Here is a 27,663-nt window from a genome sequence, read left to right as displayed (position 1 = left end):
CCAGTAATTTTGGATACAATTTTAATGTGTCAAGTTCTTTATATCTTTAAATTAATGGTATTTGTTTTGTTTTTTTTGTTTTTTGTTTTTTTTTTTTATTATTTTGTAAAATATGATTGAGTTTTGCAAAAGGAAAAGAAAACATAACAATACCAATATTTGGTGCATTTTATGTCAGAAATCCAGACAGTTTGATATGGACATAGGATCGAACCTCTAATCCCAAACCTGCAGTTAGTTTAGTGCTTCAAGAAACAATTAAACTATGATGCAACAACATAGACACACATACAAGAAACTTTGCTTTATATATATATATATATATATATATATATATAAGTAGATAAAAAGATAGTTGTACAATTTAAACAAAACTGGCACAGTAAAAAAAAAAAAAGAAAAAGAAATGTACGTCTCTCTCTCTGTGGCAAGACTATTAGCAAGACACTTAGCAAATTTCCCATGAGCCTTTAGTTAAAGTCGAATAGAGGAAGTAAAAATGAGAAAAAGTGTGTGCATAATGGTGGTGGTGGTGGTGGGAGGAGGAGGTCAACCATTTATGCTTTAATCAACTATATCTGCTTTAAATTCCCTTTGCCAGCAAATGAACGCATTTCCGTTGCTACTGTATTTTATCCAATTATTAAAGTAGATATTAAAATACATTAGACAATATGGAGTCATTTGGACTTTTTTTTATATATATATAATCTATTCCAGTATATAATGAGCAAATTCTTTCTAATTGAAAACTATATTTGGTCATTGTGATACAGTACCTAAGTAAAGAAAATGGAATCGTCCGTTTTACCTATAAAAAGAACAAACAAAATCTTCAGAAATTGATGGCTCAATTGAGCGATTAGTAAATTATTCTGATCACTTTGTATTTTTTTGTTTGTTTAATAAACCTTTTTTTTTCTATCCTTAATACTTGTTGCAGTTTTTCTCCATTAACCCTGATAAGCGGGTTTACAAACAGGGATACCCAATGTTATCCGGGAAAAATTAACTTTAAATATGACAGCTATGAAAGAGACTTTCTTTAATATATATCTTAATTCTTTTTTTATTTTTAATTCCAGTGATGGCTTTAAATAAAGAAAATGCACACTTCTTTTCATGTATAGAGTTTTAGTTTATGAATAAAGATTCACAATTTGTACTCCAAAATTACTTTTCACAAAATTGTTGATATCAGAATGTCGAGGATTAAAAAAAAGCCATCGACCATTAACCATTAATTAGTACACACACACACACACACACACACACACACACACACACACACACAGAGAGAGAGAGAGGGGAAAAAAGTAACTCATTTTATCATTTTGTTATTTACTTAAACCAAAGAATTACTTACTGTAGTAAGATGCCCGATAGATTTAAAAATAATATTTTGTAACAAAATAGAAATGCAAGTATAAATACTCCCGGAAAACGCTCGACCAGGACAGCTAACATAATTGTAAACTTTAAAGCACAGATAAAAAGAACAAAAAAAAAAAATCAAGCAGTAGCAGCGAAAATGTAACTTCAGTTTTTGTCATTCTCATTGTAAGAAGGAATCTAACGAGCATCTCTTTATGAATTAATGTTATATCTGCTATTAATAATAAATACATTAGCTTGCTATTTGTTTTTAATTAGTTTGCTATTTGTGAAATAGCTTTCAGACTTTCAAAGTTTAAGAAAACAGAAATAAAAAGGCACGAAAAAAAACATGTAAAATAATCGTTAATATTTTTAATGTGGCAAAAATTGTCATTCCAACAGCTTTTAGTCATTCAAATGTAATCACATGGAATGATCAAACATCATTGAATGTTGTATCATTTGGATTCTTCGGATTACTGTTTCCATTTTAGATTAGACTGGGGGAGGGGGGGGGGGCTCGCTCGGCTTTGCCCGGTTGTAAAATACGCTTAAATATGATATTTTAATTTGACCGGATTTCGTATATATTATTATAGAGTTGCGATTTCAAAAGTAAAAAAAAAAAATATTTGGGTGCCATCAGATAGAATTGAAACCGAAAGCAAAACTGTAGTATTCAAAGCTGGTGACGTTACCAACTAGTGGCTGTACCAACGTGACATGCGCATAAACTGATTAAAAATTAAAAATAAACTAAGATGAATGTACAAAATGTATAACGATTTTTTTCAATTTTTGACACATTTTTGACCCCTTAAAAACTATTTTAAATGGCTAAAGACCCATAAAAAGAATGTTCCTTAACAAGCCGCGCATGTGTGATCCCCCTCTGGTGCTGCATGTGAGATGACGCCACAAAAAAATAGTGAAGAAATGATGAATGTGTGAAGGGCCAACGTTGCCTTCACATTTTCACCAATTTTCAGAAAAATCTAATGGATGGGTAAAAAGTGTCATTTTTTTGCAATTTTGGGGCATTTGTGACCCCTTTTGACCTCTACTATATAGACATACATATCAAGTTTTTGAGTAATATGAAAAAAGAGCTCTAAAAAGGCATGTTTTTTTAGTCCTAAAAGTCCCAGAGGGATGCAAACCAAAATTCTGCCAGGGTCACCCATACTGAATTTATATTAACAACAATAGCCTCTACATTTTGGCCAAGTTTCAGGAAAATCTAATCGATGGATCAAACGATATGGAGCAAAAAGTGTAATTTTTGGCCATTTTGGGGCATTTTTTTTTACCTCTTTTGAGCCCCTGGGGATGCCGAATCCCAGTGTAAATGGATAACGGTGCAGTTTCAGGCCTTAAGACATATATATTTGAGTTAACCACCATGAAAAACCACTATATAGTCAGGCATATCAAGTTTTTGTTGAGAAATATGAAAAAAGAGCCACAAAAGAGGCGTTTTTAGCACTAAAATCCCTGGGGATGCGAACCAGAATTTTGCCAGAGTCATCCATACTGGATTTATATTAAGAATAATGGGCTCCACGTTTTGGCCAAGTTTTAAAAAAAATCTAATGGATGGATCAAAAGTTATGGGGTAAAATATGTCATTTTTGGCCATTTTTTACCTCTTTTGAGCCCCTGGGGGCGCAACAGGAATTTTTGTAAAAACTTTTTTTTGACTGTGCACATCTATTTAATGAAATACAATTTGTGGCAAAATTTTAGGAAAAACTTGTGTTCTGAGAACGTTTAAAGAGGAAGAGGCCAAACAGAAAAACAAGATTTGTTGTTGTGGGCAAAAAATCAATTGCAAACTGTTCTGCACTTTCTTAAATTGATTATTACTTATTCTGCACTTTCAACTAACAGTTTACAGGCTTAAGTTTTCCCCCATTTCTTTACAAACGTGCGCTTCTCCAAAATTTGACAGAAATACCTTTCAAAATACTTTAAAGAAAACGAAATTTAGGGACTATTTATTAATTGATGGTTGAAATTTCAGAAAAATCTGAGGTATCTGACTTTACAAAAGGCTTCCATTCTCTCTTTGCATAAAACTAAATTAAACCAAACATAGCCCACATTACGTATCCTTAAGCCGAGCAGTTGTATTTCAAAATTCATAATGATAAGCTTCTTAGTTCAAGAATGAAATATATAAACATACACACATACTTAACTTTATATAGAGATATATCCATACACTCAATTGTAACAAAAAGAGGGGGAAAAATAACAAAAAATAAAAGATGCAGCAATACATCTGTCCTGGTTACATGGAAGGTGCTGCCAAAGGTCAGAGGCACCGTGACCTAGCCGTTCACGCCTGGTGGATTCACTTTCATGGGCGCATATTTAAAGGTCAATGATCCAAACGACAAAAGTATCATTTAAAGAAAACTCATGAGCCACCTTTACCATTTTCTTCTCAAGCAAAAAACAAAAAAACAAAACAAACAAACGGAAAAGAATAAAAAAAAAAAAAACGAAAAAAAAAACACACTTGACTATTGAGCGGAAAAGGGGACTTAAACGAAGGGGAAATGGAAGTCATTACCTTGAACCAATCGGCTTTTGCAGTTATGCCAATAAATGTGAAAATATTATCTTGCAATGTTAGAATGGTCTAGTGCACTTCTGCCCTAGTCTTCATGAAAACCTGTTACTGCAGTTTGTTTGCAATCAGAAATGCATTATCACTCTACCGCTCCAGTAGGTATCTCACTGCTGCCGATGCAATCCTCTATCTGTATAAGAGCCAGTTACACCCTAAAATGGAATACTGTTGCCACATCTGGACAGGAACTGTTCAGCGTGCCCCATCCTGTCTTGATAGAGTTCAAAACCGGCTTCGAAACCTAGTAGGTGATGTCTTTTTCTATTCCCTGCAACCTCTTTCCCACAGAAGAGACACCGTAAGCCTGTCTCTGCTCTATCGTTATTTTTATGGCAAGTGTTCGATTGAACACTAATCTATGGTCCCCTTAGCCATAGTTTCACAAAAAATACTTGATTAGCTACAACCACTATATATGATTCCCGGTTGAATACAACATGGTAGCCTTCAAATCCAGTGTAAACAAGTTCCTGTTAAGCCGTCCCCATAAATAATCAAATTCTACCCAATTTACACTATTAACAGTTACTACACCATCACCTTACATTCATTAACCCTTATCCTCAAGTGGCCTTCAGGCCTTGATAAGTAGTGACTCTCAAGTAAAAAAAAAAAAAAAATTTGTGGAGAGGTCTCAGTTGTGTGTGTGTCCATTTATATAAGTGACTTTGTCTGTGTGTGTGGAACGGTCTCTACTGAACTACTTTGTCAATTTTTGTTTTACAGACGTTAAACTTAATATATAGGGGATTTGAACCTGCGGAACAAATTCGATTTGGTTTTTAACTAATAAAAATAGCTGCTTAGGGGTCAAAATTTAAAAAAATTTGAAACTTGGCAGGCATAAGTCAATGAAACGTGTTACTTATATGCTTACGAAAATATAGATTTATACTTTTAAGAATGTTATTGTTAAAGTTTTTATATGCAGATGAGCTTAGCTCAGATTGTACAAATAGTGCTAGAAACCTGTGTTTTGGTTTCGATTCTAACTAATGGTACACAAGTCATATTTTTTTCTTTAATTTTGAAATCACTACTATATAATAGAGCATTGGCTCTATAATAATAAATATGAAATCTGCATGAATTAAAATATCATATTTAAATGTACTTTACAACCGGACAACGCCAGACAGCCTGCTAATTATATATATATATATATATATATATATATATATATATATATATATATGAGAGAGAGAGAGAGAGATAAGTGATAAAGTGATAAAACTGTTTAAAAACACTGTTGATATGGAATGCAAAATTCAAAATTTAACGGTTTGAAGACCAAAACAAGTACAGAATTTTTTTAATAAATAAATATATCTATATGTAGCTATTTAGCATTATTCATTACCATCTGATCTAAGTCCATAAACATATAAAAACTTTAAAAAATAGCCGTGTTAAATATATATTTGCATATATGTACGAGTGTAGTCGACTTATGTCAATCACATCCAACTTTTTCAATTTTGACTCCTTAATAGCTATTTTTACCAGATAAAAACCAAATAGATTTTGTTCTATTGACTCGAATCCCCTATATATCAAGTTTCAGTCTGTGTTAGAGATTTTGACACAGACAAATTCACTTATATATATAAAAATTGACAGTAGTGTGTTAGAGATTTTGATACAGACAAGTTCACTTATATATATATATTATCTCTAACACACTACTCTGTCAATTTTTGGTCTACAGACTGAAACTTTATATATATATACACACACAGAATATTTCGTGTTTCATTCTCATAAGCCTGACAAATTCTTACGAGAATGAAACATGGAATATTCTGTGTAGCTTAATTGCCATATATCTTTTCTAAACTTACTACCTCGCTCTACCTATGTATTGAGCACTGTTGAAGTAAATACTGCAAATTTACGCATAAAAGTATATCTTTATATATTAATTAATGTGATTAACCAAAATAGTCATATATATATATATATATATATATATATAAGTGAAAGTGTCTGTCTGTGTGTGTACATTTCCCTACGCAATAACTCTGTCAATTTTCAGTCTTCAGACTCGAAATTTGATATACAGGGTATGGAGATTTGGGAAAATCTTTGTAATACGTTTTCAGCCAGAAATTTGGCTGTTAAGGGGTCAAAGTTCAACGATTTGACCTTTGAGAACTCTACCAAACTCCTCCGCCAATTTTGGGTCTAAACATTTGAAATTTTTGATATAGGTTCCTTAGACATTGATCTAACTTAATAACTTGATTTGAGCCCCCAAAAATAGATGTTAAGGGGTCATAATAGGAGTCAAAGTTTAAAAAATTTACCTTTTTTTTTTGTTTTTTGCTCAACATAAACCTCCGAACACCCGGGCAACGCTGGATTCCCAGTCTAGTATATATATATAAAGAGGTATATATGGTAAAAAACAGGGGAAAAAGTGCTCGATATGTTGGTAAAGCTAAATATGTTTTTATTATTTCAACCTCGAGAGTATTTGCTTAAATCATTACAAGATTGTTTCTATAGACGAGATAAAACAAATTATCCAACCTATGTCGTCAGACAATTTAACCCATTTTTTTGGCTTAAATTGTCTGAAAACATAGGCTGGATAATTTGTTTTATCTCGTCTATAGAAACAATCTTGTAATGTATTGTTGTCATATTTGGGCTGGTGCATCTGCTACTAGTCTCTCGCTCCTATACAAGGTTCGCCAACCTGATAGGCCCTGAACTGTCACCTAAGCTTCAGCCTCTGTCCCATCAACGAAATGTAGCATCCCTTTGCCTGTTCTACAAGTACTTTAAGGGTGAATGCTCCGACAAACTGCAAGCACTTGTACCCCCTCGACGTAAATGCCCCCGACAAAGCGGCTAAATCCCACCCTTTCACAGTAGAGATCCCTAGATGTAAGAAAGCCTTCTACTCCAGTAGTTTCTTTCCCAGAACCGCTAGACTTTGAAATTCCCTTCTGAGTTCCTGCTTCCCCAATTGTACTGACATGCCGAAGTTCAAGTGTAACGTGAACCGACATCTTGCTGGCCAACTCCCCACATAGTACCTCTATAGCTTATGTCCCTGATATTAGCCCCCTATATCAAAGTGGCAATGTGCTTTGTTTGGGGTGAAAATGTAAATATATATATATAGCATAACCACGTTGACACACTGGTTCCTGTTGGATCACCAAAGTTAAGCAACATTGAACCTAGTCAGTACTAACTGGGTGACCATTTGGTACTTCCAGGTGCTGTATGTGCTCTCCTCTGATATCGGCATTGTTTCCAGTCGCCCTGGACTTCTCCTTGCCACTGGAATCAATATCTTTCATCTTCTTTGCCAAACAGATCAGTCATCGAAAACAAGCACACTTCGGTTTGGCCTAAGTTCAGTTCAAACCAAACTTAGATGCAACAAAAAATATATATCAGACTAGCAGGTGCCTGGTCATAAAGTACACTTAAATATGATATTTTAATTTATACAGATTTCTTATTTATTATTACAAAGCTAATTCTCTAATTATTATATTGTACCCAATGTATAGCAGTGATTTCAAAAGTGAAAAAAAAAAAAAAAAAAATTAAATATGACTTGAGTGGCATCAGCTAGAATCGAAACTAAAACATTTAACACACCAGCCTGAGTTGTTATGGTTTGAGCTATCGTCAGGTGAATAAGAAATAGTTAAAAAATGAATCTACTTTAATGTATAAATGCATATTTGTGCATGCATACAAGAGCATTTTAAGTCGACTTACGCCTGCACATTCCATTTTTTAAAATGTTGACCCCTTAACAGCTATTTTTACCAGCTAAAATACCAATAAGATCCATAATAGTTCAATCAGCTGTTCTGCAACCTTGCGTCTACAATGAGATGCAGTTTGAGACAGACAGACATAATGAGCTTTATAAATGAGATTATTTTCCGAATACAAAGTTTAAGCGATTCACGATTTATGGAGAGCTGCTATTTAATATAAAGAGAAATTTTGTTTTTTCTTTCGATCCAAGTTTACATAAAGTTAATGGAAAAGTAAATTCTTAATTGCTGATGTGCATGTGGAATAGATCAAAGGTATTCAACACTCGGATGAGGGTTTTCAGTTGCGTAAAAGGGGGTGGGGGGGACGATTTTGAAGGATGTAAAATATATGGAAAGGAGCTGAAAAACAACGTTCATAACTTATTTGATATTTCTCCCTTTTTAGGTGGCAGTTATCTTACAAAGGTTTCTGAAATTATTCATAACTTTTGAACACGTTGATTAAATAAAGTCTTTTATATGACTGCTATAAAGTATATATGCATACACAAACATTATATATATATATACACACTGACACGTCTTCAGTTGTTGTTGAAGCAAGGTTTTAATGTCTGATACAGTGTAAGTGCCGGTCGAGCGTGCGTGTCATATAATAGAAAATCCACTATTAATATTGGAATACAAGTTCAAAATGTGACGGTTTAAAAAGACCAAACAAGTGCAGATTTTTTTTAAATAAATAAATATATTTATCTATGATAAAAAACAAAAACATTTTCGATTTGTTAAAAATCTTTGTCAGGATAATGTCTGTCTGTCTGTCTGTCTGTCTGACACACACACACACACACACACCACCACCACCACCACCACCACCACCAGCAGCAGTTTTAATTCCAAATGCCAACAAAAGACGGAATCAATTCACATTCATAAATTTTATTATTATCATTATTATTATAATTTGATTTTCTCAATTTTTTTAAACCCTTAAAAAAATGTAAAATATTTGTTATAATTCGAAATATGATTTATGAAATACATATGTAGCCATTTGAACAATAGCTGAGTAATTGTTAATAGTGGAACTTTGGCATAATTTGATTAAGAGGACAGTCCCACAAGAACTTGTTTACATTGGACTTGAAGACAATATTATAGTCAGCTGGAAAACAGACCAGTGGAACAGAGTTTCACAGGCGGGCAGTTTTAGGAAAAAAGCTTTGTTCATGGAATCTACGTTAAGGTTTAGACACCAATAGAGAGTCGCAGTGTTCTTTGCAAAAGTTTGGCAAGGGGGGACCATAGATTGGAGCTCAGACGAGCATGTGCCATGAAAATAATGATAAAACAGAGACAGGCTGGCTATGTCTCTTCTGTGGGGAAGAGGTTGCAAGGAAGAGAAAAGGGCATCACCTACTAGGTTACAAAGTCGGTTTTGAACTTTGTCAAGGCAGGATAGTGTGTTCCAAGCAGCTCCTTCCCAGATGTGGCATCCTAGGACGTACTTGGCTTTTATACAGGTAGAGGCAGTGTGACATCTACTGGAGCAGTAGAATGATCCAACTATTTTTTCTAGTGACCTTTGCAATGGATTTGATGAATGTGCTCCATTTCAGATCAGGAGTGAGGGTAAGACTCAGGATCTTGTCAAGACTCAGGATCTTGTCAAAACATGGAATGTCCTCAAGATGATAGCCATTCATTTCAATTAGGGCCTAAGCGTTGATGATGGGAAGAGAGAAGCTCGATTTTAGGTGCATTAAAATTAACCAGCCACCGTTTTCCACGTTGCACTGTGTGCTCAAGATCAGAAGAGAGAGAATCAGAAAGATCTTGGTCATTTCTGGCCTTTGAAGTGTTGTCATAGATGGTAGTGTCGTATAAATGTCTATGAATGATCTAAGAATGTGATTTGTGAGATCATTAATGAAGATTAGGCTGGCAAGTATCATATAAATGACCATTTAGGACTTGTAGGTGCTGTATGTGCTCTCCGCTTATCTCGGCATTGTTTCCAGTCATCCTGGACTTCTTGCCACTGGACTCAAACAGTGCCGATTCAAGAGAGGTGTGGTTGAGAATTGCGCAACACTTGCCACACAATTACACATGCAGCTGTCCCGACAGAGGGTATCCTTTGTCTTTCAAAACTAAATGGAGGCATTGATCTATAAAATTTGAAAAAATAAAGACAAAATCCAAAATTAGTCTCTTTCTGCTTGCCATATCGTCCTTTTCTCTATCATTTTCTCTTCAGCTATTGCTACTCTTCTCGCTGTATATGTTAAAGAGCATCCCCCCCCCTCTCTGGCTTTCTTACTCTTTCTATTTTCTCTCTCTGTGTCTCTATTAGAGAATAGAGAAAGAGAGAGAGAGAGGGAGGGAAAGAGAGAGAGGTGAATAACGTGGACAGTGGACACGTTTGCAGAAGAAGGGTCAGCTGACCAGATGACGTGGTGTCATGTGGTGAGGTTAGCTGATTCTTTCTTGGCAGTTTTGGTTTTCGGGTGTTGAAGAAGACAGACGGCTTTTCAGCTGCCCCCCCCCTGGACTGGGGAGGACGCTGACGTGTACCAACAAGCAAGCAAGGTTCACCTCCATTCTGTGTCGACCTCTGGAAGGTGAATAAAAACATAAAACCTTAATTATCATCTTGGAGTGAATTCTTCATCCAACAGGCCAGCTCCCCTCCAAGAGACGATGAACACCAGAGGAACAACCGACGGCACATGAATAAAGGTATGTTAAGAAATGCATGTACACAAACACACACCCACGAAGACATGAACAATAAGATTAGAAACTAGACGATCACGTACACGAATCTCCTTCTTGACACTATTCCCTTTATGATACAATCTCCTTTATGACACCCCATGATATAACATATATAAGAATGAAATGATTAAACAAATAGCAATGCCACACCATTTTGTTCTTCACCTTGGGCTGTTGCGGTGATAATAGAGCACGGTATTTGAAACTTCAAGGATTTCTCCGTTGAGGAAAATTGGTTGTGAATCATTTAGGGAGAATCCTGCTGCTAGTAATTTTGTCTTTGTTGCGTTAATCTTCATTTCTGTTTTTGAAACAAAAATCTGCATTTGAGTAATGGCTGCTTGAATGTCAGAGTTTTCACCTAGGATAGCTATATCATCAGATATCAGAGATGCATAGGTCATGGCTCATTTTTTTTTTTTTTTTTTTACAATGTAGTCCCGTATCAAGGCCCGGAAGCCACTCGGGGATAAGGGTTATTGCGTGTACAGTACGTTAGTATTGGAGATTTGATAAAGTATCTTACTTAAGGGGGCGGTTCATCAGGAATTTATTTATGTTGGACTTGAAGACATTCAAGTTGTAGTCAGGTGGGAAACAGGCGAACGGAACAGAGTTCCACAGGCGTGCACTTCTAAGAAAGAAGCTTTGTTTGGTCTTGAATGCGAGTTTTGAATCTCGCAAAGAACGATAATATTAAGTTATTTCTTAGTTAAGCATTTTTATTCATAACCAGTGTTCATAATGATTTTAATAATAGGGACATCAGTTTGTTGTACAGGATACTATTGCTTTTCATGTTATTTGAAATTAACAATGTTAATAAAATATTTGTTTTTATTATTCAGTTTATGTAAATTTGATTAAACAATCAAATGTAGTTGCATTTCATGGCCAAGACAGATTTTATTTATTTTATGTGATGTGGACATTGATTACTTTGGATCAGAGTGAACCTGGAAATAATGGTAAATAATGGATCACTATACACTGCCAAAATCTTCCAAATTGTGATCTCCCTACTTAATTCAGTTTAATGGAATGCTGAAGTATGGTAGTGATAATAGTATTGATATATACATATGGGGTAAGAACAGTTGGAAATAAGTCATACACATCCACTATGACTACGAAATTTCTACAGCTACGTACCAAGAAAACAGAGCTATTAAAGCTGACATAGTGATATGCAACAAGAAGGAGAAAGAAGCAACCTTAGTAGAAGTTAATGTCACCAATGATGCTGGGATAAACAGAGCAGAGAGGAAAAAGATAACGAAATACCAAAGTCGTATGTACGACATGAAAAAAAAAAAAGGAATCTTAGGAAGATTTCTATCATTCCAGTAATTTTAGTAGCAACTGGACTCATGAAAAAGACTTTTAAAAACTACCTGGCAAATATACCTGGTGAACCAAATGCAAGAGAGAAACAAACAATCGCACTTAAAAGGACGGTTAGAATCTTAAAAAGATTGCTTGGTTGGAATGTAATGGGTGAATGTTTGGCATTCAGTAGGGTGCCCCATTCCCAGCTAGAACAAGATGATAAAAACTGAAAAAAAACAAAAATGAGGTTAAAAAAAAAAAAAAAAAAAAAAAAAAGGAGGTGGAGAAATAATTCTAGAAAAAGATGAGGGGAGATTGTTTTAAGCTTTGCAATGGAAAGAAAATATTAAAGAATTAAAAAAAAAAAAAAAAAAGAAAAGGAAAGAATCCATAAAAAAAAAAGTTGGATGAGAAAGAAAGAAAATTAACTGGCTTACCAAATTATGCGCCTCATCAAATATGACAATATGTCCTTGCAGTTCAATTCCATGAGATTTCCGTGACTGGCAATGACGAAAAAAAAAAAATGCAATAAATAAAAATTAAACAACATCAAAAAAATGCAATCAATAAATGATACGAAATAAATGAAAGAAATTTCTATGGATTATTTGAATTTCTATGGTAATTATGTATGAAATCAAATCCATCATAAATAACAGAATATTTCCCATTATGCCTCAGAACAAAGAGATAACCAAAAACAGTGATAACATATAAAGAGAGAAAAAAATAATAGACGAATAGTGAATAGATTGAATATACTCAAATAGATTTCGGGAAATAAATTTATCATTGTATAAATCTTGACTACTACAATAATTCATTAAAATCTATTTTAAAAAAATAAAATAGAACCGCCTCCATAAAATGACAAAAGAAATCTAAGAAAAATAGAGATTAAAAAAAAAAAAAAGCCCAAATTTCCAAAAAACCCAATAAATAAACAAAGAAAAAAATCCAAAAAAATTTCAAAAAAATAAATAAAAAAATAACATAAAATATAGAATTCAATGAATTGGTCACATTTTTGAAAACATTATTTTCCCTAATAATATTTAAAGAAATTTGAAAGCCAAATAATATTTTTTTAAACCCTTTACTGCCAAATTGTACTTTCAAGTCGCTTTTCAAAAAACCCTTGCATTGGAAATATTTCTTACTCTTATTGCTCATCAGCCAAACTGATCTTCAAAGTACAGGTCTATGCATGATTCAACAAGTGAATGAGGGGTTCATGTTCATGTGTCAGTTGCACGCTAACTTCTGTCATATTAGGGTTTCATAATTTAAAATTTATTTATTGCATAAAAAAAATTCTGGCAGTAAAGAGTTAATAAATAAACTCATTTATTTAAAAGCTGAGACAAGTAAAGTGTCATTTTCAAAGTAGGTTCTGTTTTCTTATTTATTCTACTGGAGTGACCCTTTTCTGTTGACAGCAAAACATATGTCCAATCTTGGTGACAAACTTTTAAAAGTTAAGCCTGCCAGTCTTCTATTATATAAATCTCACCTGTCTGTTTAAATATATGTATGTATGTTTGTATGTCTGCTGAAAACTTTTGACAGAGGTGACAGATTTTCATGAGATCAGTCTCGTTTTGAAGCTCGACGCTTTATACAACAATTATCGAAAAATTGGCTAAAAACATTAATTCCTTCACACTCAACTGGGCACTTTTCTACAAGGAAGGGTTGCTTTTTTCGAAAGTCATTCCCTCTTTTCGATTGACTAGCCTTAATTTAAACCTTCGCCACTTCTGGTTTTGCGATGGATGTAACGGCAAAGACAACGTGTTTTTTTGTCCTGTTCTTTTTCTCCTTTACACAGCACAGGTTCGAGTCTGCCTGCCTACTATCACTTTTTTTTTTTTGTTGTTAATCACACACCTCCAAACACTCAGGCAATGACGGGCACCCAGGCTAGTCTATTATATAAAGGGGACTTGTATATGTGTGTGTGTTTTTATGCTTGCTATAAACTTTTGTTATCTGCATGGGACTGGGACGAAACTAGTACCATCTGAAAGGGCAATGTCCCGGATGCATAATATGTGAAAATTAGAAAAAAAGATTCATTCTGTAGCGGTTAACTGGACCACTTTTTGGAAAGGGGCTCCATATTTTGCATGTCTTTTTTTTTTTTTTTTTTTGTAAGTCACGTACGTATACTAAACTAAAACTATGTTTAAAAACACTTATTTTGCAACGTCATAAGCATTCATGACTGTGTGGACAAAAGCATTTGTCTAAGTTTTTGTCTTCTTCCTCTCTTTTGCATTTCACGCTCAAGCCCAGACACTGTGGCTCATTTTCTTTTTTTTGGGGGGGAGGGGGGTGCATGGACACTCCCTGCTAATTTGATTGAAAGAAAAGTTGTTTTGATTTATTTTTTAAAAATTGGGGGGGGGGGGAGGGGTCCAGGACACGGGCAACAAAAAGTGTGCAATATCCGGAGAATAGCTTCTTTTCTTCGTATTCCTTCTGCCGAAATATCTGGTGGGAAGGTTGTCACGTACTTCTTTTTTTGGGGGGGTAATTACATTTTCGTGTGTTTATCAGTTCTTTTATTTTGAAATTATTGTGGGGGTATCGACGTTGCCCACATTCGAGTTGACATATAATAATAAAAAAACTGCTCAATATCCTTAGTATAACAGGTGCGTCCAAACGGAACTTCATGTGGACCCGGGCAATGCCGAGTATTCATACTAGTCTATTATATACGGGGCAGTTGTCTTTGTGCATATATGGTTGTACGTCCAACTAAAAGTTAAAAAAAAAAACTACCAAAAAAACCCCACAAAGTTGTTATATTCTTGATCAGGGTTGTCCTGGATGAATAATATCTTAAATTTAGAAAAAATTATACATTCTCTTGGGGTCAACTGAGCCATGTTTTGTTGAGGGGGGGGGGCGGTTTTTCAGTTATTATATACTCATCTACAATCTATACTCCTATAAATTTATTTTTTGCGTCTATTGATATCATTAAAAATCCTTTTTTTCTATTTATTTAAAAAGAAAATACAACTTTGTTATATATGGGTTCTGGAATTGCATTCATCTGCAAAAGATCTAGCTGACTTGCATAATCTTTTAAACATTCATTTTAATTAATTTCCTATTAATTTTTTCGGTTTTCTTATGGAATGATCATCTTTAGTTAACTATTATGTGTAATTATATTCATGCAGATATTCTATATGATTTATACTATGTATAATATTTGCGTAAAAAGGTTATAGTAAACACAAACCTCTTTTTATATTAATTTATTTATGCATATATACATTTGTTTAAAAAAATTTTGCCTACCAAACTCCTGTCACTTTTTCGTCTACAGACATGAAACTTAATATATAGGGTATTCAAACCCATGCAAAACTTTATATTTGGGTTTTAGCCAGGGGAAATCGGTGCAAAAGTGTGAAAATTAAAAAAATGGAATTTGCCAGGTGAAGGTCGAATGACAACATTACGAATATGCATGCGTAACATAATAGCTATTTGTTCATGTTTTAATTTTTAGCTTTGCAGCAAACATGTCTTCATAGCTCAGGCATTGATGTCAAAGGAAAAAGTAAATCGTAAACTAAACATTTTGCTTTTGATTCTTGGTGGTACCGCAGGTATCATTTTTTTAAAAAACTTTTTAAATCATTAGTATATATTGGGTCAAATATAATAAATACGAAATCTGCATTAATCAAAATATCATATTTGAGCGTATTTTATGACTGGGCAATGCCCGGCGGCCTGCTAATATATTATAAAATTGTCTGCATAGAGTGTGCGATGTATTCCTGTTTGATTTTTAACATCTATTTATTTTTATACTAAGCGGGGGGGGGGGGAGAGAGAGAAAAAAGAAGCAAACGGGAAAAATCACATAAATAAAAACAAAAAACAAATTAAAAAAAAAACAAACAAAAAACAATCCAGCGTTGCCTGGGTGTGTCGAGTAAAAAAATAAAAAAATAAAAAAAAAACAACCAGGTGGAGAGAGGTGTTAAAAAAAAAAGTGGTTGTAGGCAGGCTCGAACCTGTTACACGAAGGAAAAAAAAAACCCCCAAAAAATGTAACGTCTTAGTCGATGTCTCCATCCCCTAACTAGAAGTTTAGAACGTCAAAATTAAGCGAAGTCAATTGAAAAGAAAAGATGACTTGCAAAAAATGGCAATGCAAAAAGCAACCCCTCCTTATATAAAGCTGCCCAGTTGAGGGTGAAAGAATGTTTTCGTCCAATTTTTCAATATTTGTCGTCTGAAGGATGGAAGTTGAAAACAATACTAGTTTAATCAGGTTCCGACGGAAGTTTTTGTCAGACATACAAACATACATACATTTTGTCTTTTATGTATAATAGATTAAACCATGTTATGGAGTGGATACTATCTTGTCCTTGTGGTACTCTGTTTTCTTGTTTATGAATGTCAAAAAATGTGGCTTGGACTCTTACGTCAAAGCGTCTGTTTTGTAGAAAGTGTTGGCTGAATATTGGCATTCTTCGTTTCAATCGTATTTCTTTTAGGTCTTTCATAACTCTGTGTACAACTTTTAAATGTGTCAGAATATGATTACTAGATGTTCTTTTTATGAAGACTTGCCTTATCGATGTCTCTAGGCAAATCAAGTGGTCAGTTGTGCTTCTGTGTTTGTGAAATTCAGATTGGTATTTCATTATGAGGTTTTTGGATTCTAGAAACCAGAATAGTCTGGTATTTATCACTTTTTTCCACTGTTTTCCCAAAACAGCTTGTTAATGCTATTAGTCTAAAATTTGATGACTTAGCATCGTTTTGGTTTGGAATGTTGTGTTTGGCGATTGGAATTATTGTGGTTTGTTTCCAGGTTGTGGAGATATTTCCAGTATGTCATATTTCATTGTATATTTTGAGTAAATATTTTAGTGATACTAACGGTATGTTTTTAAGAAATTTGTATAGAATTTTATCAGGTCGTTCTGCTCTACTGTGGGTTTTAGAGAGGGAGTCTTCTAATTCGGATAAAGTAAAGTTTTGGTTGTAGTTTTGAGGTTTTGAGATTTGAAGTCCAGATTTTTCATCTCTTTTATATTAATGTTTTTTAATCTTTTGTTAGATTTTTTTCGAAAGAGGAGATTTGGGTAAAATTTCCAGCTATTACGTTGTCTTCCTTTTTTTAGTGAATGTCTGTTTTTGATGAGATGTTTTATTGGTAGATTGTTATTTTTTTCCTCCTATTTTCCTGATCATGTTCCATACATCTTTAATCTTTGAGTTTGTGTTTATTTTGGATACACAGCTTTCTCCGACCGATAGCAACTTAAGATATACAGGACACTTTGAAGGGCCAAATAAACTGGTTAATTTTGAATTCAATACATCAATAAAGAGTTCGGAGTAGCCGCTATAGACCAGAATTTCTTTAATTTTATTAATTTAAGTATCTAGTGAACAAGGAGAACAAATAACTAAGGCCCTATGTGCTAACACAAAAATCAACGTCAACTCGGTAGTTTTGGGTGCAAAAGAACACCATTCAGTATATAGACCAGTAAAGGTAGGTTTTCTATATATAGAGTAAAGAAAACCGCCTTTGGACCTTTCAACCAGCACGTCGAGGAACGGGAGAGAGTTGTCTTTTTCCATCTCCACAGTGAAAGACAAAGCATGATGTAAGGAATTAAGACGTTTGAAGAACGAAAAGCTGCAAACGTATCATCCACATAATGAAAATATAAAGCAGGAGTGTTATGTGGTGATTTTAAAAGTTTTAATTCATAAAACCCAACAAAAACGTCAGCAAGGATAGGACCTAAGGGGTTGCCAATAGAAACCCCATCAATTTGTTCGTACATCATGTTGTCGAAACTAAACTTGACGGACTTTGTGCAAAGAGAAAGTTGTGCCAGGTGTTTCATTTTAATTCTTTGATGGTACATCAGGCTATAGCTCTGTAATTTTTAAATTGGTTTAAAATTCTGTGTAGATTCCAGAGTTCAGCAATAGACACTTGAAGACGTTACACTAATTTAAACATTGTACGAATAACATCCAAGATGAAAACAGTAATCTGAAAAATCCGAAGTGGGTGGCGATAGTAGAAGGCATTCAGTACTTATGCAGAATACGGACTGTGCTAAAATAATATTATTTAGAAACCTATTCTTAACATGGGGAGAAGGTTTTTTTTAAACTATATCTGCACTTTTATTTAACAAACTAAATAATGCAAAATAAAATAAAATTGAGAAAATAAAAAAATTACTATGAAAGAGAAAACAGGGGGAAAAATACAGCAAATTTACGAAAGGCAAAATACACTCTCCATTTTGAATGAAAATAAAACCATGAAAAATGAAGTATAAAATATATAAAAAAAAAAATTAAAACTAAAATAAAAAAAATCACACGGACAAAAAATAAAAATAAAATTCTCAACTTACTCTTGCATCAAGAAGGTAATTGTAAGGCATAAAAATAATGTCCGCATCTTTTTTGATTTCTCTCGACATGTAATACGGGCAGATCCTGCAAAGACACATAAAAGTTGCAATCAATAAAAGCACTTTCGCGGGGTTGTAGGAAGATAATTTTGCAGTTAATGACGACCATTAGTTGAAAGTTGATCTAGTTGATTTAAATGTTCCCTATTGAATTGAATGCATTGAAAAATAATGAAAAAAGAAATTCTGTTCTGATCTCAGCTTACGATAGATTTAGTATAGCTCAGTTACTCTCTCCAAAGGTTAGGTTGTTTCGTTTTACGGCATATCAATCATCTTTTATGTTGAATCCAGTCATTTTGATAAAAGATTTTGTGTTTCTAGTTTTTTATATCTTCAAATATTTATTCATGATGTTTGGTTTGGATGTTTTGTAGAGGAAAGTTGTTTTTGTAAGGTTTTACAAATAACATGATCGAGTTTTATAAAGGGTGGGGGTGAGGAATAACAATATCAATAGTTGGTCAAGAAGCCAGTATCTTTGCCAAGGGAGATGAAAAAAAAAAAATTAAAGTCGGAAAAATTGTTCTTTTTTGTTATTGCAGGGAAATTCGAAAATTGAAATTCAAGTGAAACCAATGGTATCTACTGTATTGTCATGCCACAGCAATGAAAATACCTAAAAATTACAAAAAAAAAAACAAAAAAAACAAAAACCGTTAAGGTAGAAAATTAATTATTAAAGAAAACAGTTTTCAAATAAATTAGCAATTTTAACTTACATAATCATTGAAAAGCGCATATATTAGCAGGGGAGATAATTCATTTGTGAAAACTGCCAAAAACTTAGACCAACTCAAACTATGAATTATCTCCTTTTTTGGTGAATTATGGAAATACACGTTTTATGTAATATTCCAGAAACATTTAAATAGTTGTGACATGATAATTAGATAGATAACATTGCTTTTTTTTTTTTTTACACAGGGGGGGTCACCACTTATCAAGGCCCAGAGGCCACACGAGGATATAGTTTAATGGGTATACATTAGTCATTGCAATTATAGTGTAGTAAACATAAGTAGTGGGAATTTTGTAAATTGGATTACTTAATTGACAAAAATAGCAAGTAGTTATCAGTTTGGTACAATAACAAAGAAGAACTGAAAAAATAAAATACTTTTATTGTTAGTTTACTCTTCACATAAATTATAGACATCCAAACTGCTATTTAAAAGTTAAAATTCCAATCTATTTTATTGATTACATATTATATTTGTCTTGATATTTCCTTTAGTGACAGACACTTTTCCGATATACACTGGTAATTTCCTTTGGCTTATTATCTATACTTATTAGCTAACATGTTTGTTACAAATACAAAAATGCAAATGGCATCCAACATATAATTACTTGGCAAGTATTTTTATTATTTTACTTCATTGAAATTAAGACTATCTTCACGTGATTTCCTTAGCCATCTTACTAAATATCTTAATTTCTTTTGAAAGCCTTTCATACACTAGCAGTCATGAAGTACACATTTTCTTTCATAATCAATATATTAATATTCAAGTTTTTCCTACCTTAAAACTAAAACATTCTTTTATCATAAGCATTTCGTAACCAGTAATTTTTAAAACTAAAATAATGCAAATTATACACGCTTATATATTATTTAAAACAAAAATTTTAAATAATGTATATATAATTTAATAAAACACAAGTAGAATAACAATGAATCTTAAAACATTAAATAACAATAAATAGATTAGAATACTTCATCCGTAATATTATACGAGGATTTTTATATATATCTTTAATACATCCATTTTATTTACTCTCGTATTCAATTAAACTTTGAAACTAAAAGGGTCTTAAATCCGAGCTCAAATATAACGATAATCTATAAACATTACCTGCCACTAATACGAAACTAAAACTAACCATAACATTTTTGCGAGGCTGTTATGGCCATAATATCGAAATAAATGGGTAACAAAGAAATAACAAGATCTAATTTAGGAACTCAACGAATGGGATATATATTTAAAAAAATTTTTTTTTAAATGGCTTAGGGCTCTCTGTAGCAACTTGTCATGACTCTGCTCTTAAATAAGGATACAAAAATTAGGCGATATATTAATATTTAAACGGGATTTTCCGTAACCACAACAAAGGTAGATTTCTCGCATGCCTTTCTAGCTAGGGATTTCGCCCTCCTTCCTTCTCTTCAAAAAATGCTCCATTGCCAAAAGTGTGCTTATTCATAAAGTCTGAAGAAATGCTGGTTTTGAAAATTTTGCTTGAAATTGTCGAACTGGACATGGAAACAATTGTAACGTAAATTGAAATACACTTTTTGTTGCCACCAACACCTTGTTTTGAAGTCTTGTTTTTGCTTACACAGTATATATCTCATTAATTCACAACTCGCACAGCAGCTGCCGATTAGTGTAATCGTAATCGTTAGGAGCCTTTACTGTCATACAGGTGGACACGAGTTGAGCATGTTGAGAAGTGATACCCGAATTACCATTAGCATATAAAGCAATGCTCTTTGTGTAAGCAAATCGAGCTTAGGTATTTCGGACGATGTCAAAACATCGTTAATTCACGACTCGTACAGCAGCCGCCGATTAGCGTAATGGTTAGGAGCCTTGACTGTCGTACAGGCGGTCGGTTTTGATCCTGGCTTGAGGTAGTTGCCTATCTAGCCGCACTGATGAGCTGTGAAACAGCGAAACGGTAGTGTGTGTGGATGACACACACACACACACACACACACACATATATATACTAGCAGCCTGATCATAAAATATGCATAAATATTATATTTTAATTAATGCAGAATTCTTATTTATTATAAACAGAAACACTATAGGTATTAAATGTAGTATTAAATTCCTACACAAAAAAAAACAAAAAAAAAAAAATGAAGAAAAAAATGGAAAGAAAGTAAGACATGTGCATGCGAGTGTTATGTTTTTACTAAACAGTTCACTTCTTGTAAGTAAAAAAAAAAAAAAAACATAACCTAAAAACAATGGTATGATAACCATTAGACTAGCTTGCCACAATCTTTAAAAATGGATTTTCAAATCTACTTATAGTTAATATAAGGAAGCTGTCATGTTTCAACAACTGCACATGCACAGTCGTGCAACAGTAAACGGATAAAAATCCAATGATCCCCATGTACCAATTTTTCAATTTTGACCTCTTAGCAGCTTCTTTTTTTTTTCTGGATGAAAACCGATTAAAAAGTTTTCCACGTGTCTGAATACCCTATATACCAAATTTCAAATCTAGATAAAATTCGTTGAGTATATAGGTTGATAAGTGCCCTTTCACACACACACACATTCTCACTTGTGTGTGTGTGTGTGTATATATATGTGTGTATTTTGATAAAAATTGATTGTTAAGATTAAGAAAACCTTGGAACTTGGAATAAAGCAAAATTATTATTCATTTATATATGCTCTGTTATAGTTAAAAAGCATAGAACTTCTAAACAAAAACGGATTGGTATACACAAAGAGTAAAATATAATCATGATTCATATTTTCCCAAAACATTATATATATATATATATATATATTTTTATAAAGTAATAGGGTTCGTGTGTTTCTGTCTGTGTGTACAGCTCTACATCATCAACGAAATATAAAGGAGGTAAGAGGGTAGATCTCTCCTGGTAGAGAAACATTAGAACCCATTTTAGGATGTTTCTGTTATAGGAGACATAAGAATCAATGCCTAATTTCTTTATATACTAGTCTACAAACCACCCCCATATCGAATGACTTATGCTCATTTGCATATCACATTATATTAAATCTCTTTAACTAATTACCTCGACCTTATTACATATTGGAAATATTCTAATCATTTCAACTGTACTATTTACAAAATCTATTTAACATTTAATTATTTAATATATTTTCATTTAATTTTATATTCGATTTATTTCACTTTACGTATATTATCAAAACAATTCATTGGCGAGGAAAGCTTTATGTTTTGGGATTGTATTGAAAATGTAATGGAAATTTCAATTTCGTTCCGTTTTAATCTTTTATATTTTACTTGCCAATATAATTGAAAGAATACAATTCAACTATCGTAATTTTATATAAATAAACAAAAACAAATATTTTAAAATAAAACTTTATTAAAAAAGAAATAATTTTATTTTTAAATGAAAAAAATCAATTTAGTAAAATAATTGTATTAAACACCCCCAGCCTTGTTAGCAAACCTGTAAACCTATAAAAGTTAACATTTCGAATGTAAACAGTGATTTTTCGATTTTGTTAGCGCTTGCCGCAATTAAAGACAATTAAAACGGAACTAACTTTATTTCCATTCTATTTTTTAAACAACCCCCAAAACATAACGCTCTCTTCCAGTTATAGCCAATGTTTTTTTAATTAAATAAAACAGGTCAAAATAAACAAGATAAGCGCATTTTCTTTTACATTTTTCTTACAACCATTGTCATTTAACCAACTGCAGGATATCGTTACTTTTGTGGGGTTGTTTTGAAAATGGCACGGAGATTATAATTTCGTTCCAATTTAATCTTTCTGGTCGAGCCTATTTCGAAAGCCTGTCTTATCATAGATTTGAACTACAAATAATTTATTACATTTTGATTATTACTATCTTAAGACTTAAAGCTTATATTTATTTCATTTTTCTATTTATATATTGAATTAGTTATTTCCAGTCTTATTTAAACTTAGCGCTTTCTTTAAACCGGATGAACCTTTTATAAAAATATGAGTTTAACGTAAAGAACACGAACAAGGTTTTATTCAACTGAATTTCTTCCAGTTTACTAACAAAATATATAAATTTAAAAGAGATATAATTAATAAAATAAAAAGGTTATGTAATTTAAAAGAAATACACGTACTCACAAAAGCAGAACTTTTTTTACACATTTTTTTCTTTAAAACCATAACAATGAGACTAACAATTACCTAGATCTTAATAATTATTTGTTTTAATAGAACTGTTTTAATTGTACTGTTTACTTAGTTAACCTAAGTTGGTATTACATTTATTTTACATTTACTTTTTTTTTTTAATTATTACTTTTAGATTGTGACGTTTACACCCGGAAGTAATGAGTCACACGTATGTCGCTTTTATTCATTCCTTTTGGTCAAGATCAAAGTGTAGTATCTGTTCTTCAGATGCTGCACTTCATTTTCTTGTTCTCTTTCGGTGGAGGAGAAATCCTTCACGACTGAGACAATTTTTATTTTTGTACCTTTTCACCACGTTAAAAAACGACCCTGGTGTCTAACTCTGTCCCGTGGGGAGGCATAGTAAATAGGTACAATATAATTGTTTATAATTGTACTATTCAGAAATATTATTTATAGTTCGTCCATTTCAGTTAGTATACATTTCCTTTACGCTTAATTAATTTACAATCATTAATATCGTTAAACAATTCCGTTTAAAACCGAAATTATGCCACCCAAACGAAGTAGAAACGAAAGTGAGGAAGAAAGAATGGAAAGATTGGAAGCTAATAGACTAAGAGTTGCTGCAATTCGCTCCAATGAAAACAATTCAGATAGAGAAAGACGTCTAGAACTTAACAGGATACGTCAAAGAGAAAGGAGAGCAAGACTGTCAGATTTGGAAAGAGAAACCCAACGTGAAGCTGACAGAACTAGACATGCTGTAAGGCGGTTAAATTCATCACAAGATGAAATTCAAGAAAGGCAAAGATATGCACTGGAAAGAAAAGCAATATTACGATCGAATGAATTATATGAGGTAAGTAGACGTACACAAGGTCAGTTGAGAGTGGCTCAACGACATCAGAATGAATCGGAAACCCAACGAAGCTTTCGCCTATACCAAGGGCAACAACGAGAAGCTGCATGGAGAGAGAGTATGACTTTGCCCCAGCAATTGACAGAAAACGAGGCAGCTAGACAACGAATGACTGCTTTGAGACACCATGAAATAGAACACTGCAATAGAAAAGGATTGCTCTACAACAAAAATGACTCTCTCACTACAGCTGATATAGGAAAAATGGACAAAGTATGTCAACATTGCTCAGCTGTAAAATTTAAAGGAGAAACCCCTGGTTGTTGTTGTTCTTCTGGCAAAGTTGTGCTTGATAGCTTTCCACCACTGCCTCAGTTGCTTCAAGATTTGCTCTCCGGCAATGGTCCCATCTCTAAAGATTTTCTGCAAAATCTACGCTGTTATAACAATTGTTTTGCAATGACATCATTTGGTCACAAAATTGCGGCAGTACATGGGTGGAATCCTTCTTTTAGAATTCGAGGCCAGGTTTGCCACCAGATTGGGAGTCTTTTACCACCTGAAGATGAAACAGCAAAGTTTATTCAAGTCTACTTCTTGGATAGTCTGGAAGAGGAACTACATAATCGGGGACGTGACAGTAGACTCAATAGAGACATTCTCCAAAGTCTGACTGAATTTTTACATGAGAACAACAGCTTTATTTGTCAGCTGAAAACAACAAAGGAGAGGATTGAAGAAGAACACTTGGTAGAACATAAAGTTGTCATAAGGGAAGACCGAAGGCCGCAAGAAGAGTATCCACGGCGATTCAATGCTCCAACAACAACGTATGAGATTGGAATATTAATGGAGAATGAACCAACAGCTAACCGGGATATTGTCTTGCGTTTTAGAAATGATACATTAAAATGGATCTCCGAACTACATCCCCTCTACGATACTTTAATGTACCCGTTAATGTACCCCTATGGTTCTCCATCTTACAACATCTACATGAAGGCATCCAATGGGCGAAAAGTTACCCAACAGCAATTTTATTCGTACCATTTAATGACTCGGCCTGGAAACTATTTTCTCTGGTACCGAAGGCTATTTCAACAATGGCTGGTGGATGTGTACTGCAAGATTGAAACAGAACGTTTACAGTTCCTGAGGCGTGAGCAACAGACCCTGAGAGCTGACAATTATAGCAACTTGAGAAATTCAATTCTTAGGGAGGATGGGAATCCAGAACAGTTTGGTCAACGAGTTGTACTTCCGGCAACTTATACAGGAGGCCCTCGATACATGTTTGAGCGTCAAAGTGATGCCATGGCATATGTTCGGCGAATGGGCCGAGCCGACCTCTTCATCACGTTCACAACAAATCCAAAGTGGACAGAAATTACAGAAAATTGTCTTCAAGGGCAAGACCCTCAGGATCGTCCAGATATTGTTGCCAGGGTTTTCAGGCAGAAGCTAAAAAAGTTACTTGAATTTATTAAAAAGGGAGGATTTGGCAGGCTGAGGGCTTTCCTGTACAGTATTGAATATCAAAAAAGAGGACTGCCGCATGCACACATCCTCACCTGGCTGGCCCCAGAGGACAAACTTCTACCAGAAAAAATGGATCTCTGCAGATATGCAGAGATCCCTGACAAAGAGGAAGATCCTGATCTTCATGCTAAAGTGATGCACATATGGTGCATGGACCTTGTGGACCATTTAATCCAAATTGTCCATGCATGATTGACAACAAATGTTCCAAAAAATACCCAAAAGAATTTCTTCAGTGTACCGAGCAAGGCCAAGACTCTTACCCCAAGTACAGGCGAAGAAAACCAGAAGATGGAGGCCAGACTGGTACAATAAGGATGAAGATAAATGGTCGGTATGTTAATCAAGAAATAACAAACCAGTGGATTGTTCCGTACAACAAGGTCCTCCTTCAGCAGTTCAACGCTCACATTAACGTAGAAATTTGCAGCTCGATCCAAAGCATCAAATATGTCCTCAAATACGTGAATAAAGGATGTGATCAAGCAGTGTTTGAACTACAAAGAACTGATGGAGCAGCTAACCAACAAGGCCAAGTACAAAGTCACATTGTGGATGAGATCCAGCAGTTCCAGAATGCAAGGTATGTCGGCAGTTCAGAGGCGGCCTGGAGGATATTGGAACATCCCATCTATGAACATTTCCCCCCAATTGTACAACTTTCTGTTCATCTTGAAAATGGGCAGCGTGTCATGTTCTCAGCTGATACTGCTCTGGAACGAGCCCAAGGTCCACCGCCTGCCACAACTTTGACAGCATTTTTTCAACTCTGCCATGAGGATGACTTTGCAAGGGGTCTCAAATACGCAGAAGTCCCTGAGTTTTACACTTGGAACAAATCGACAAAGAAATGGATGAGAAGAATGCGTGGGGTACAAGTTGAAGGTACTGAAAATGATGATGTATGGAAGGCACCATGCATTGGGAGAATCTACACGATTAGTCCAAAAGCAGGGGAGTGTTATTTCTTACGCCTGTTGCTCAATGAGGTTGCTGGTCCAACTTCATTTCAAAATTTGCGAGCATACAATGGTCAGGTGTTTGAAACATACAGAGCAGCGTGCCTTGCTCGAGGCCTTCTAGAAAATGACCATCACTTGCATCAAGCAGTAGGAGAGGCAAGTGCCACTCAATCACCTTCAAATTTGCGAAGCCTATTTGTGATAATTTTAACAGCCTGTGAGCCAAGAAATCCTCTTGAGATCTGGATGGCTTTTCGTGATGTAATATCTGAAGACATTCTTCACAGATACAGGCAAGAAGTTAACAATCCAGAAGCAGATTTTAATGAGGACATCTACAATAAAACTCTTTGTCTAATTGAAGAAAAAGTTCTCCTTATGTGCGGTCAACCATTGGCAAGCTATGGATTACCTGCACCAACGCAAGGGAGAGATGAAAGACTCGCGAGAGAGTATCAACGTGAAGTTACTTATAATCTTGAAGAACTTTCCCTACAAGCAGAAAATATGCAAGAAAAACTGACCGATTCTCAAAGAGAAGTTTACAATTCATTCATGGCAATGTTGGAAGCACAAGGTGAAATGAACAAAAACATGATGTTTCTTGATGCTCCAGGTGGTACGGGCAAGACTTTTGTAATCAATTTGATCCTTGCAAAGATTAGATCCATGAGAAAGATTGTGCTTGCAACAGCATTCAGTGGCATTGCTGCTACTCTACTACAAGGTGGCCGCACTCTTCACAGCACTTTTAAAGTACCCTTGGATACTCATCGAATGGATCAGCCAGTTTGCAAAATTACTGGTAACTCAGCCTTGGCAAATGTAATTAGAGACACCTCTGCAATCATTGTAGACGAAGCCCCAATGACGCACAAGAGTGCTTATGAAGCAATTGACCGAACACTGCAAGACATCACAGGAAACAAGAATCCCATGGGTGGCATTCCAACCTTATTTTGCGGTGATTTCCGTCAAATCCTCCCAGTGGTTAAAAATGGCACAAGGGCTAACATTGTCAATGCAAGTTTGAAACAATCCTATCT

General features: G+C 34.1%; 1 protein-coding gene across 2 annotated transcripts in view; it reads right to left on the bottom strand.

Annotated features, from left to right (window-relative positions):
• Positions 1 to 27,663, bottom strand: part of LOC145280058 (regulator of telomere elongation helicase 1-like) — a 1,039,981-nt gene that overhangs the window by 415,719 nt on the left and 596,599 nt on the right. For both annotated transcript variants that reach the window (XM_080131745.1, XM_080131746.1), the window contains exons 8-9: positions 18,315 to 18,399; positions 12,318 to 12,383 (exon numbers count right to left, since the gene is read on the bottom strand). In XM_080131745.1, coding sequence (XP_079987871.1) covers positions 12,318 to 12,383; positions 18,315 to 18,399 — 151 coding nt within the window. The remainder of the gene's footprint in view (positions 1 to 12,317; positions 12,384 to 18,314; positions 18,400 to 27,663) is intronic.

Source organism: Euprymna scolopes, chromosome 7 (genome assembly GCF_053919585.1).
Source record: "Euprymna scolopes isolate OS-2025 chromosome 7, ASM5391958v1, whole genome shotgun sequence".
NCBI classification, from domain to species: domain Eukaryota; kingdom Metazoa; phylum Mollusca; class Cephalopoda; order Sepiida; family Sepiolidae; genus Euprymna; species Euprymna scolopes.
This window is presented reverse-complemented; position numbering and strand designations above follow the sequence as displayed.